Source organism: Oryx dammah, unplaced genomic scaffold, assembly GCF_014754425.2.
Source record: "Oryx dammah isolate SB20612 unplaced genomic scaffold, SCBI_Odam_1.1 HiC_scaffold_29, whole genome shotgun sequence".
Taxonomy (NCBI): Eukaryota; Metazoa; Chordata; class Mammalia; order Artiodactyla; family Bovidae; genus Oryx; species Oryx dammah.
The window spans coordinates 57,868,236-57,883,204 of record NW_024070213.1 but is presented as its reverse complement, the minus strand read 5'-3'; the positions used below and the strand labels follow the sequence as shown (position 1 = coordinate 57,883,204).

Here is a 14,969-nt window from a genome sequence, read left to right as displayed (position 1 = left end):
AGGGACCCCCTGGCCCCGGCCGCCACCCAAGGTCAGCCCCTGAGCGCGCCGGGGCAGCTCCTCCGGGTTTCTGGCCGACTTGCCCGCCCCCCCGTGGGGAGGGGCTGCGGCCACTCGGAGTCGCCAGGGGTCCGGAGGCTCCTCCCCGGGGGTGGCCGAGCAGGAAGCGGGGAGCGCGGCGGGCGGGGGCGCGGGCGCGGTGCGGGGCCCGGGGCGGCGGAGTATGCGCGGGCCTCGGCGGCCAGCCCCGGCGCACAGCCGCGGCCGGGGCGCGCGGCGCGGGGCGGAAAAGCCTGTTTACACAGACTGCACACCGCCTGGGGAATAATGCAGTAAAGGAAGTGAGCCGGCTCGGCCTGACTGCTCCAACTTCCTGCTCTCACACACACCAGAGGGGGGGAAAAAAAAAAAGAGGAGCGAGAGAAAGAAAAAAAAGGGGGGGAAATCAGGATCTCATTACAAGAGCAACAGACCGTCTGCAGACGCCTGTCAGCATGGAAAGTCGGGGGCTTTCGCCCGGTTCCTCCTAGAAATTCCCCCGAAGAAGGATCTTGAAAGCTCCTCCACAACTGGGTAGGTAGTAGGGTTCGTGCCTGTTGCTCGGACACTTGCAAAGTTTCGTGGGGGTTGGTTTGGTTGTTTGTTTTTTTTTTTTCCTTTCTTCTGTGTGGTTTGGTGGGGGTGGGGCGGGTGGGCACCGCGTAGGAGGCTGCAGGCCCGGGGGCTGCGGGGAGGCCGCGGGGAGTGGGCGCCGCGGGATGTTCCTGCGCCTGGGTCCGCGCGCCGGCCCCGGGGGCTGCGGCCACCCGGCGCGGGCACACCCCGCCCTGGGCTACGCTGCGAGCCCGGAGGAGGGGGCGCGCCGGAGGAGCGGGGGACGGTGAGACTTGGGGTCCCTGGGAGGATCGATGACTGGAGCAGGCTGCGTGCCTGGAGGCTGGACCACCGCTGACCTTCGAGGGGGTCTGGGACTTCCTCGGGGTTGCAGTGGGTACGGATGCTCGGATTCAGCGAGAACAGGGGTGGGGAGAGAAGAGGAGGGCGTGGGGAGCCGAGCGGCGGGGCTGGGGGCCGCGTCCCCGCTGGCTCGGCAGGTGACCCCCCAGCCCGGGTCGCCGCCCCAGGCGCACGCCCAGCTGGACCTTATAAAGCCGGCAGTCATTACTGGCCACGGTTTGGGAGGAGGGCCCGGCAGGCAAGCGATGGTCTTGGAGCCCCCAGCAGTTTGGGATGGGGCTCTTCAACTTGGAACTGAATGTGGGCCTGTAATGCTACTGTAACTTTAGGGGGTAGGAATCACAATTTTGGAGGGTTAAAAGAAAAATCGGAGGTCTGGATTTTTGTTACGTTTTCTGAACCGAATCATCTTGAGGACAAGCTGCAGTTAGGCGGCGGGTGGGGGTGGGAGAAAGAAATGTTATTTCAGAAACTGCAAAAGGGGCTTTTTAGAAGAAGAAGAAAAAAAAAAAAAAAAACGAGTGTCGGGAGAGTTTCTGGCTTGTCTGGAAACGGCAAGACTAATTGCCATGCGCTTCCGCTTTGAAACTGGCAGCAGACAGCATCTTGAAAATGACTCACTAGAGGAGCTCACAAAGAAACTGTGGTTTGCTCCTTCTCAGGTTTATATATTTGTGCCTTTTACAGTTTCCTTTGTAGTGTTCGAGGGGTCACCCGCCCCTTCCCCGCCGGCCCCCTCCCACCCTCCGGCTTTTGGAAGCCCCTGGCGGGTCTTTAACTCCCCCAGCACCCCAGCCGGGAGGTGGGGGACGCCGGGGGAGGCTGAGTTGTTTTTGGAGTTGGCTGGGGAGAGGGTTAAAGGGATTCTGCTGCTGCAGGGGGAAAAAGTTCCCTGAATTTTCCACTGGCTGCTGCAGGAAGAGAGCCCCTTTAGTCATTGCTAAGTAATGTCTGCACACACACCAACTAATCTCATTAGGAGTTTCCGCTGCTCAGCACAGGAGGGGTTTTGTGCAGCCACTGTCAGCCCGGGGAGCCCTGCGCTGGAGATCGAGACAAGTTACGGCTTTATTTACTTAGAGAGGCAACTCGCCCAACGAACCTTTTCAGGGCAGCATCTTAAACTTTGAAGTCATTTTGGATTTTGGGCTTACAAGGTTTTTCTCTCCTAGCTGTCCGTGCGCGCGCGCGCCTGTGTGTGTTTGTGTGTGTGAAGTTTCTATTACCCAAGCAGCTCAAACACACCCATCCTCTCTCATCTGTGCTTCAGTTGGAGGAGGAGGGGGGGGGGTGCGGCGGAGGTGATGAGAAACCGAGCGTGTTCCAGGCATCTATTAATGAGCTCAAATTGATTTCTGAGTCTTATTGGCAAACAGAATACCCTCTGATCTCTCTGCCTTCTCTCTCTCTCTGTGATACACTTTTATTTGGGAAAGGTCAGTTATGAGTTTCAATTTATGGGGATTATAAATTTACAAATTTTGTTAGGAGGGCTCGCGGGTCAGACAGTTAAGAAGACTGTCCCTAAATGTTTTTAGGGTTTCCAGTAATGATCCTCCCTGCAAAAACCCCTGATGGTCATTCTATGCCAAATATAGCCAAGGCCTTCTGGGCTTTTTTTTTTTTTTTTTTTAACCTTTCAATGTTGGAAATGTGTAGAGTTACTGAAAAGGGTAAATAATTTTAAGGAACCTGATTGGAACTGTGGGTCTCCTTTATTGACAAGGACGTGCTGCTCTCTTGAGGGGTTTTTAAGGTGTCAGTGTTTCTTTTCTGGTGGCAAAGCGTGTCCTGAAAACAACCCAACCAGCCCCACCAGGGTGTGAGTCAGTGGACATGAGTACAGGATGTCCCCAACACCACACCTGGCACCGAGTAGATGCTCAATAAATTGTTGCATTGAAAGCTGTAAGTAGGATAACAGAACTTACAATAAATAGATAAGGAAAAAAGCTTTCCAAAGGCAGCATCATTATGCAGGAGCTATCTTAAGGATGAAGGTTGTAAATATTCTCCTCTGTAGACTACATTTCCTTCAAAACAAAAAGGTCAAGTTCTTTATTCTGATAAGTTATTATTTGGAATGCATGATGTTCATTTATATCAGTTCTCAACTAAGAGTAATTTTGCTTCCCAAGGGATATTTGGCAATATCCAGGGATATTTTGGTTGGGTACTACTGGCATCTACTGAGTAGAGGTTAGGGATGCTGCTGAACATCCAACAATGCCCAGGATAGCCCATCACAAAGAATTTTCTAGCCCAAAATGTCAGGAGTACCCAGATTGAGAAACTCTTGTTTACATTAATGATGAAGATGATAACTTTCATATGAATTCATTCAACAAATAGGACATATAAAAATCATCGTTGGCACTTTTCTGTCGTGTTGAATAACAAAGTAGGCATGAATTTTCTTTCCCTTTCTCCCTTTTTGGTTAGTAGTATGTGTGGAATGACATGTAAATAACGATAGTGTGATGGTGTACCTTTGTGAGGTGAGTTAGACCCTCTCTGCACCTCACTCACCTGGTGCTAATGCTGTCTAGGCCAGAATGGCAGTAGCCCAGATCGGGGAGAGCAGTGGGCTTTTTTTTTTTCAGCCCTATTTTAATTTTAATATTTGCTAAACATTTATGAAAGACCTTCTCTTATTAAAAAAAAGCTTAATAATCAAACCTGGTAATACATACTAACTATAATTGTGAGATCCTATATTGAAATTTATATTTGTAATAACTTTTTAGAACTTGAATCTTTTCCTGAAATCGGTTTTAAAGGGCTTCCAGGCAGGGCATATAAATTAAATATTCCATTCTTAGCTGTCAGATACTGGATTTTATGCATCCTGTGCTGCCCAATTATATGTTTATCAGATTCAGAAAACCAACACCAAACAAACCCAGTACACTGAAAAAAAAAATTTATCTAAGGATGTGACTTCCTGGAGTAGAGTTTTTTGTTTTGTTTTTTTTGCTGATAGTGAATTACCGCTTACTAATTAATGGCTCTGCTCCTTTCTAGTCCCAGGGAATGATTCAGCCATCTTTGTGATTTCTAGACCTGGGGTTCCTCATTAAACTTTAAAAGAAACAAGATTCTCTATCCCTTTTGGGTTTGACCTGACTGTGGGCAGACAGCTTCTGCCCCTAAGGGCCAGTACCTGCACATACAGATGAGCAGCTGTGGTCATTTGAATGAAGGGCTCCATTTCTGGCAGATGTTTCTGTATGTTTAAGGCAAGATTTTTCATGTTTTATTATTTATCTGTAATCCCCTTTGCCTTCATAGATTGACATATTTGAGGTCACATTAGTATAGCAATATTTTCTAAAGGTTAGTTGTTTTTTTCTATTATAAAAATATTAATGTGAATTATCTTAGGAAGAGTGAGAAAACTACAAAGAAAAAATAAACATCTCCCATAATCCCTGTTAACACTTCAGTGTATTTTTTTTTCTGATCTTTTAAAATACATACACACATACCCACACAACATTTTTAATTGGAGTCACACTATACTTTGTGTTTTGTAACTTATTTTCAGTTAACATATCGTATAACACAGTTTAATAACTTGTCCTAAGACCAAAATCACCACCCATAGAGCTTGTATTTATTGATCCAATAAATGTGTTTACTCAACAGTGAATTGACATAAGTTCTACATGAACTCTTTCAGTATTTTTGTCTCTGTGGCTCCCAAGTCATGTGCTAAGAATGCTGCCCTCATGAAAGACTGAATTCATATATGCTGTGAAGTTTGGGATTTTGATGAGCTTCTCTGTGATTTAAGGATGAGTCATGATTTGCAGAAGAATATCAAGATGTAGTAACAGGAAGTCCAGGGTGCTACACATCAAAATAGAATGCTCAGTGGTGAAAACAGAGAAACTAGGTTAGACCAGAAATACACCTTGAACTTCTCTAACTATAAAGAAGGGAAGAAGGTGCTTCTTGCACATTGGGTGACTCTTATTCATTAGCGTTTCATTTTATATCAGTCAAGTTTCCAAACTTTGAAGTTGGTATTTTCAGTGAATTTTCAGTTCAAGATTATTATTGCCCGTGACCAATTTGAATTGAGATCATCCAGCTTTTTGGCTGAGACTGTGGCAGTGAGAACGTGAAAATTCTGGTTTTGCCACTTAGAATACAGCCTCAGTAAACTGAATTATCAGTGTGTGTGTGTACTGTTTCTTTTTGATTGATACATAATTGATTCATAATAACGAGCTAATTTCAGATGTACAACGATTCAATTATGTATATTCTTTTAAAGATTCTTTTCCCTTATAGGTTACTACAAAATATTGAGTATAATTCCCTCTGCTGTGCAGTAGGTCCTTATTGGTTACCTGTTTTATGTATAGTATCATATATATGTTAATCCCAACCTGCTAATTCATCCCTGCCAAGTCCTCTTTTCCCTTCAGTAACCATTAGTTTGTATTTTTCTGTGTCTGGGGTGCACTGTTAACACATCCTATGGGCCTTCAAAAATGGTAGATAAGTCAGTCTTTTATGTAGAAATTTGACTCCTCATCATCCCTACCCACAACCAAAATGAAAATTGTTTTCATCCATTACTGGAAACTCAAATATATGTCAGCAATTTAAAAATAAACTTTGGATTGACCGTTTCAATAAGTTGAAATCTGGTTGACTTGCCACTAGGAATTACTCACAGACCATTTTGTGTGTTTTAATTTACAGTTGCTGGAAAATTATTATTAAATTAGGAATTAAATGGGATTATTTTGTAATTGGCTGTGAGATTTATTTGCATATTTTTAAAGAAATTAAGATGATAGTTATGCTAATAGATTCTGATTTGAATTGGATTAAAATAAATTTACCCATATACATACTCTAAAGAGAAATTTGAAAGCACATAGCATCCTAAGTATTTTCAAAGTTACCATATCTAAGGACAGTTCCTAATTTTCCAAGTATAAATATGGGAGTGATGAGACTGGTGAGGTTAGGGGTCATTTACTCCAAAAGTAGAATGAATCTGAGACTCTTTGTGTCTTTTTATTTCTTTCACTGATATATAATTTACATACATGAAATTGCACAGATCTGAAGTGTTATACTATACACCTATGTAATCCCCATCCCTTACCTCCAAGGAGAGAAATTTCTACCATCTAGAAACATTCCCTGGTTATTATTTTCTCATTATATTATGGCAATTTCATGATCCTACCATGTTACTAAACCCCAGAGCACTAGAATAAAATACTGTAGTATTTTTATTTGATCTGCTTGGTTAAAAAGAAATTGTCAAAATGTGTGGATTTCCTCCTCCTCCTGTAAGAGGAAAAACAAATCCCTTCTACACTATTTAGTCACTTATGCTAACCAACTGTCATATGTATGTTGTGGGAAAAAGTAGATTCTCTTAAAACAAGTTTGGTTTAGAGGCTAACTTGATCTCCCTGGACGGAGGTTTTCCTGGCCAGAGGATAGAGTGGTTGGAGAGTTAGATCCAAAGTCCTATTTTTGTTGGATTTTTTTTTTTTTTTTAGAATAGAGAACTTGAATTCTTCCAGGAGTTGTGAAAGTGTAAAGTGAATGTTGGCTGTCACCCCTCGAAAGCTGATTTTGAGAGACAGGGAGCAAGTTTTTGAAACTGTTTGGTGGTGGAAAAAGGGATTCCCCGTAAGTTTCCCTTCAATCCCATTTCTGCCCCTTGTTGAATCAGGATCACCGGAGGGAAGGTGCCAAGTTCCCTTTCCTCCTCCTCTTGAGGTTTATGACAGGCACCCCTTGTTTCTAAAGACGACAACTGCCTCATTCTTGGGAACACCAGTGACTGTCTCCAGGTTGGGTACTGAGTGGCCCGGATAAGATTTTGGTCACCAGGTTGGGTACTGAGTGGCCCGGATAAGATTTTGGTCACCAGGTTGGGTCCCTGCTCTTTCCTCCTGATCATATTTGAAAATCCTTGCCCCTGCTGAATCTGAGGGGGTCCACATTTCCCCTCACCCGCTCCGGTCCCTTCCCTGCCCACAAGCTAGAGCAGTCCTTCAAACCCAGTTCCGACCCTGTGGCTCCTCTGCTTACAATCTCCCAGTGGCTGCAGCTGGGATACAGACCAAAAATCTCTAATGTAAGCGACATGCTGTGATTTAGGCCAACTCCACTGGCCTTTCCTCAAGCACTCAAATGTGTAACGTGCCCTGTGAGCACTGGGCCCTTCCAAATGCTCTTCTCTCTTCTGGGAATCCCCTCCTGGTCCTCTGTTCCCATCAGCTTCTCTCACTACACTTTTGAGGTCTCCACTCAACCATCTCTCCCTGGGGAAACCTCTGCCAGTTCTCCAGACCAGATCTCTCCTGTCTTCCCTGGCCTTTAGAGCCCTTGCCACTGGCTTTGTTTGTGATTTCCTTTTACCTGAATTCTTGCTCTGCAGATTCTTGCTATCCAAGCACAGGTACCAAACAGTTTTAGATGTTTATTTCTGGAGATAGGGTTGGTGTTTCTCATTATTCATTAATACTCCTTATCCAAAACTCAGGAATCATGTAGATTTGATAGCTGGCTACCCCTTGTTATCTGAAGTCACCGTCCAAACCCTGAAATTCATTAGATTCAGAAACTGAGGGATATCTGCACATAAATGTATCAAGATGTATTGCTCATCAGTCTTGCCCAACAGTCTGTAAGCTCCCACTGGGCCTCATCTTTGCTCATCCTTGTATTTATTCCAGCCCTTTGTACAGTATGTGACGTCCGTTGCGCTAAAAGCAATCCGAAGGGGAAAGATTTTGTCAGGATGGCTCTTCTCCCTCCATTTTGCCAGTGAACTTGATAAAGCACTTTATTGCTATTCCTAAATCCAGCTCTTTCTTAGTAAGTTATTTGAATTAATAAGAGGCATATCTCTTGGTTAAACCAAAGAGACAGCCAAGAAGGTACTCTATAGAGGATATATCGTTATCCAGAGTTTTTGTCCAGATTTGTGAATTTATAGAGATCAGGTTAGTGTGTTATCATCTGAGGGGACAAACTTTAGCTCTGTTGTTGATATCAGTGTTATACTCAAAATGCTTGGTTAACAGGTAATTTATAAGATAGTACAGCTTGAAAGAATCTCAATGAAAAGTTCGTTCCATATTAAAATGAATCATTCTACAGCAATCATAGTCCTTTATTGAGACTTCAGTTGACCAAATTTCCATAGGTTCCTTGGGCTGAGTTCCATAACACTCACTGTTAAAAGTGCTTCTTCATTTATACTAAAACCTTTGTGTAGCTTTTGTTTATAACTTCTTACAATAAATGACATTTCTGATTGAATTTTAAAATAATATGACTGCCTGTGTGATGATGAAAAGATGAATAATTAAATACCTAAATTGTTTTCAGTTGAGGGCTAGATCTGCTGCTAATTTCAGCTGGGTTTTGCCGAGGAGTAGTTTGTTGATAGTCAAACCTTGATTAATCAGAAGGTGTAGTTAAGCAATATTTTTTTTCTCTCTGCAGTTAATTATCAGAAGAGAGAGATTATGACAACTACCACAACAAAACAAGCCCCAGAATATATTCCGGGATGTGCTCCCGAGTAACTGTAGGGTCTCTCTGTAGGAATTAACTGCAGGAATTCTTAAGATGTTTACACCTGTAAGTCCTTGTCATTATCAGAATGGTGACACGAGAGCCCAGGAGAATCAGAATGTTCTGTTAGGCAAACGAAAAAGGCTGTAGACGTGAGAACAGTTTCCCAACACTAATAGTTAAGAATATGTCTCTGATTAGTACTCAGTGAACTGGAGAGGTAACTTCCTCAGCACCCCTTTACTGGAGCACTGGCGTGTGTGTGCGTGTGCAAGCATGTGTGTGCGTGTGCACGCGCGTGTGTGTGTGCCTCCGTAGATGGAGCTTCAGGAGCAATGCATGAGTCTAAGAGAATGAGACAATATGTGGTCTCAGTTTTTGCTCCTTCTCCACAGAGTCCCTCTTCTCATGTGGGATTCAAGCCCCAGTTCTATATAGAGGATTGGCATAAGGGAAAGTTTGCCAGACCTCTTCATCCCATCCCAAAGAATCATTACTTCACTGTGAGAACTCAAAAGAGCTTGGATTTTTTAATATAATTTTCAGGAGAGAAGAAAGCCCAGGTACATCATAATTTCAGCAAGCCCCATATAGAACATATAGGAAGGGACCAAACCACTTAGCATCATTTGAAGACTATGTGGATGCAGCCCCTTGATCTTTTCTCTATGGTCTTACATTTGAAATCCTCTGGATTTTAGATTTCATGAGGGTTGTGGGGAAGCTATTTTTGCTAACTTTCCTGCCTGTTTTTCAAACTCCAGATACTGATCATTTAGACCAGAAGGTTCTGGGTAGTAGAGCATAGCTAGGTTTGTTTTTTCTTTCTTTCTTTCTTTTTAGAAGCATTTTAGGACAAACATCTCCAGATTCTCCCAGTGATACTCTGAGTCAGGGTTGGAAGTGATTAAACCCCAGGTGGAGAGAGAGAGATGCTGGTCCCATGGTGCTGAGTCTCTAGAGGAGGGAAGACTGGCTGTTGGTGAGCCTTCTCCATCTTTGATAGTCAAGGCAAAACCAGAAGCATGGCTCATCCAGCCACTTGGCGTTCCTGACTTTGCTTCATTCACTTCTTTAGGTTCTTTAGCACTGATTCTCAATTCTGCATTTGTGATCCTTGGATGCACTGAGTAATTTTGAAGAGTGTTAAACAATTTCCTAAAGTGAATTACTTTCATTACAAAAGTATATGCTATTAAAAGATGTCTTAAACCAAATGACCCAAGAGTACTTGGGGCTCCCTGAAGCTCAGCATCACTGCTCCCCAGAGTTTTGCCCTGCTTTGATTTAAATCAGAACTGAACCACAAGAACAGCACCCTCCTCCAGGCTTTGCCACATCCTTTGTGTTTTTTTTTTAACCTAAATATTGTACATGCTGTGCGTGCTCAGTCACTTTAGTCGTGTCCGACTTTTTTGCGACCCGATGGACTATAGCCTGCCAGGCTCCTCTGTCCATGGGCTTCTTCAGGCAAGAATACCGGAGTGGGTTGCCATGCCCTCCTCCAGGGAATCTTTCCAACCCCGAGCTTGAACCCAAGTCTCCTGCGTCTCCTGTATTGCAGGCGAATTCTTTACCCACTGAGCCACCTAGATATTAAGACATACCAATTTGTCTTTAGGAAAACAGAGACCTTCAGACCTTGATGGAGAAGATCGTATATGTACCAAATGCTTCCAATACAGAAAGGGTGATTTTCTTCAGCAAAGGGAAAAGATCATCTAAAGTTGAAGCTGGCATTTATTTTGTGCAATTAATATATTTGTGTGGAACAATTACTGGAAGAGTAAGCAGAGGAACAAATCATATGTGACATGTAAGAAAAGGGTTAAACCGACTTGGTGGATGGCAGATTCCCGCATGGGAGTTAAGGTGTGTGAGGAGGCTTTCGGCTCACTGATGTTGGATGCTGATGCCACCAACAACCGTTCTTTTCTGTTGGATGCTTTTGTTGGTTTCTTAAAGGAAACGTGTGCACATCAGCCTGACACGAATGAATGACCTCTCAGTCTTCTACTTGATGACAGTTTCATTGTTATTTTGTTCATTTATTCATTGCAGTTTGGGGGTTAATAAACAGATTTTAAGTATAATGCCTTGGAGAAGATTAGTTTTGAAATCACTCATTATCTGTTTTTGGAACTTAAAAAAAAAGATACAAATCATTATACTTAACAGAAACACCAAGATATTTTAAATGTGTTCCACTTTCTACAGTTTATCTACAAGTTAGGCTAGATTTTTGAAATGGATGTTCTCTGAAACAATGAGATGCCTTTTGCTTGCCATTTTACCTTCACGCCATTGTAGTTTCGCTGCATGTTAAAAAGAACGTTATTAGCAGTTATTTGAATTTAGAAGAAACTCGACATTTTGGTACCATACTTGTCATATATAGCTACACTTGATATCTCTACAAAAATGTGGGAGAGAATTATGCATATGGAGACAGTAAAGCTATAAAAGTGAGACTCCACCTTCATGACTTTAGATGCAGCTAAAATCCCCCACACATGTCCACCACATGAGCAGGTGATGATATTTTGAAGACTGCAGAGTCACTGTTTTTTATAGATCCCTCCCAATGTGAATATATTATCATACCAGATTTATGTATAAATGTTGAGGCCAAGAATTTGCATTTTCTAAACCATGCCAAGCATTTGTCAAGAAGAGCACTCAAGAGAAGTAATGATGCTCAAGTGTGAATCTTTGCTTAGGTAGCCACCCCTGGAAGGCAGGTATTTTGTGCTTCTCCAGAATCCCTAAAGAAGATGTCACAAATACCAGGAACTTATCACTATTTTTGTAACAGTACTATATTTAGTAAGGCCCCCCAAACTAGCTAATGTTAGTCAATATATCCCAGCCAAATTTTGACATTTTCAGAAACCAGCACATTTTGTGAAATGTTACACTTCAGAAAAAGGAAAGGGGAAAGGCTTATATTTATATTATTATTAGCCATTTGTAAACAGTTCAAAAATGCTGTAACGTTTCTAACACTGATCATATACTTCTAAACAATGTCAAGATCAGCTAACTAGTATCGTTTTCTATTTTTAGAAGACATGGAAAATGGTTTTGGTGGACTTATTCCAGGAAAAGGGAAAGATAACTTTACCAGGAGTGTTAATGTTGGTGACCATTTTTCTTTTTAGTGATGTAGGCATTCAGATATGATTGAAGAAATGATGCTTTTTTAAAGAAAACCTTTATTTGGAGTATAATTGCTTTGCAATGTGGTGGTATTTTCTGCTGTACAGCAAAATGAATCAGCCATACGTATACATAGATCCTCTCTTTTTTGGATTTTATGGAGAACAGTGTGGAGGTTCCTTAAAAAAATTTAAAATAGAACTATCATATGATCCAACAATCCCGCTCCTGGGCATATACCCGGAGGAAACCATTCCAAAGGATACATTCACCCTAACGTTTATTGCAGCACTATTTACAATAGCCAGGACATGGAGGCAATGATACTTTGATTATTTTAAGTTCCGTAGAGAAGACAGGAGGGTTTCCAGTGTCTCCGGGAAGACCACAGCTCTCTCCCTCTCCTGGCCGATGCCGGGGCTCTCTGGGAAGGAAAGCTGGGAGGAGGGGTCAAGGGCCCCTTTTGCTCCATCCTGTCCCCAAGCTCAGGAGCCTGATGTACCACGTGTGCGTGAGAAGCAGTCGCTGCCAAGAGACGTGTTCAGATGGTGGTGGTTAGTGGAACTGAGATGGACTGAAACGACCCGTGGGCGGCTTTGGTCCGACGGAGGAGCAGAAGCAGTGGTCGCCATGGAGAGAGTTTGGGGGGCTGGAGATCAGGGCCACGGGGAAGGGAAGCTCTGAGCCTTTCCCACTCGGGAGGAAGCGAGGGAGGTTGAAATGCCTGCAGATGTTGGAGGTGGCCCAGACTGAGTGCATTCAGACCAGGGAAAGGGGAAGATGCACAGATGATTACCTTTCTACCAGGAAATGCCCGACCTTGCAGCTGGACGGGGACACCGAGTACAGCTGTGCAGATTTCCTGGTCCCCACAGTCCCTTGGGGGCCCTTCTGCAAGGAAGGGATGGTGTCGCAGGCCACTCCTGACCCCACCGGGGACTCCTTTCTCCCTGGCCCTGTGTGTGTGTGTGTGTACACACTTGTCAGAGAGACCAGGCAGATGTGATGTTGATCATTTGTGTGGGTGCATTGAAGGAATGGCCTGAGGACCAAGGACACAATTGTTAAGCAAAATATTGCTGGTCACCATTGATGGGAAAAGCGCACTGTCCAGAGTTTTAATTAGCAGAGTTTATGACATGACTTTTGTTTAATTCAACGTTTTCTCTCGCCCCCACCTCCTTTTTTTCTCTCTTATGTTTCCACTGGGTGGTGCTGCAGGAATTCCTACCTTTTGCCTTGAATCTACCCTTCCCAGAAAGACGCCTCTGAAGCATAATAGGAGGAAGTCAGTCCTGATTTAGAAAGATTTTACAGTTTCAACACAATGGTGGAGTTTGGAGGATGCTCTGGCAGGAAATGTCTCAGTTTTCTGGATGTGGAAAAACCACCATCATGTTGTATCATGCAGAAGTGTTCTGACTGCACTCTGTATATCCTTGTGGAGTGTGTACACAACTTACTATTTAGCACAGAAGAGCTTTCAACTTTATCTGAAAGGTTATGGTTTCATCCTAGTAGAAGTGGCATGTGGGATTTCCTTTATTGTTGATTTTTGTAAAAGTAGGTAACTAAACATTTTATGCCTTCCACTTAGTTCACAGATTTTAAAAAATCTCTCTGTGAAGGCTTTATTTGAAGCTGAAGCTATTCCATTTTTATTTTAAAGATCATTTAGATAGCAAATTGATCAAAAGGATATCTTAGATATTTACTTTTGAAATACTCTCCATCAAAGAAAAGTAGTTTGTACTTTGCTAACCCTGTATGGAGCAGGGTTAGGGTTGGTCCTACTTAAAAAGTTGAAACAGAGAAATTAACATTCTTTCCTGAGATCGTGCAACTCCTCAAGGCCATGACTATGATGAGAATTTTATGTTCTGACATCCAGTGTTTCTCCTTGCACACAGGATTGAATTTTATTAACAGTACAGAAATTTAGGGAAAAGATTTTTCCATTCAAAGGCCTATGAAATATAAGAATCAGGGGGTAGTGTGGAAGAAAAGTACCCACTGGAAATTAGGGAGCTCATTAAATTGAAGCTCAAACTTAAGAACACTTAGCAAGGTTTTAAGTAAGTTTTACTCAATGCAAAACACCTTTTTTTATTTTATATGCATGTCATGAGACGCCATGAGATCCCACGTATTGCTTTCTTAGAACCTGAAACAGGGATTCCCCAGAGATGTTGGTTTTTAAAGAAGATATTTTTAGCCTCTGTTGAGTGCTCACCAAGTCGGGGGGGTCACGTCTTTTTAGTGGGGTCCCCAACCTGCCCCTCCTCTCAGTGATGTGTTTCTCATGAGTCATGTCATTGTTACGTGAAATGCATGCAGGTTTGGGGTTGTGCTTGGGGGCCAGGTGAGATCACCTACCTTTCATTTCCCATGTTCCTCCTCCTGATCCACCATCTAGCGTGTGCGTATACACCAAACGGGAGGATGTCTTTCCTATTGAGAAAGCTAAATAATAGAAGGCACAGCTTCTTACCATCAAGAAGCAACCTTGGTTATTTAGCATTGGATGAAGCTGCTGCGTATTGAAACCACGAGCAGATCTTTTAGAAAAGGGAAACTTCTTTTTATATGGTTTTAAATGATGGGGTGGGTTCAAACTTTCTTAGAACCAGTTGGAACCACTGGAGTCACAGAAGCAAAACCAGAAATGAACAAGGAGACTTCTTGATTTGACTTCTCGTGGGAATGTTAACTATATTTTCCTCTGTGTTAAAATGGGACATTTCTCTTAGTAGCTGTAAGGTGTGCATATAAGAAATGAAACCTCTGCTGGGAGAACTGTGTGTGGTGATTAGGAAGCTGGACTCAGAATCCAGGTGCACCTGGATATGAGTCTCTGTTTTCCCATAATACTCCTGTGGCTGGTGCCTCTTATTCTACCTCATTAAATCATGGGTATCCAACTTAGACAAGGTGTATAATGCCTGGTACACAGTAAATGCTCATCACATGTTAACATTAAAAAAAGTTCCTCTTTAAAGAAGAAGTTGTGGGGTTTTTTTGGTAGAAGCCCTATTCTTGAAAATTTCATGGACACTCAGTATTGGTGGTGGTAGGGGAAGACATAGCTAACATTTCCTTTAAATGGGGCTCTCTGAGATTTATAAATTATCTTTAGGATCTAAAAATATCTTTCCCCCCTACTAGAGAATTTTAGATTCTCAAAAAGGGTCCATGGACCAAACACAGGAGGAAGATACTGCCCTGGGGGGGGGAGGGGTGGTGTGTGTGTGTGTGTGTGTGTGTGTGTGTGTGTGTGTGTGTGTGTG

The 14,969-nt window shown here is 43.0% G+C and overlaps 1 protein-coding gene across 3 annotated transcripts in view; it reads left to right on the top strand.

Annotated features, from left to right (window-relative positions):
• Positions 1-218: 218 nt before the first annotated feature.
• Positions 219-14,969, top strand: part of ELK3 (ETS transcription factor ELK3) — a 71,552-nt gene continuing 56,801 nt past the window's right edge. Inside the window, exon 1 of one of the 3 annotated variants that reach the window (XM_040232781.1) lies at positions 219-573. Coding sequence is in view for 2 of the 3 variants with exons in the window: in XM_040232782.1 (XP_040088716.1) it covers positions 12,179-12,236 (58 nt within the window). In the remaining variant the exon portion in view is untranslated. Of the gene's footprint in view, positions 574-12,025; positions 12,237-14,969 lie in introns of those variants that run through there. The other 2 variants (XM_040232782.1, XM_040232780.1) reach the window with 2 other exon arrangements.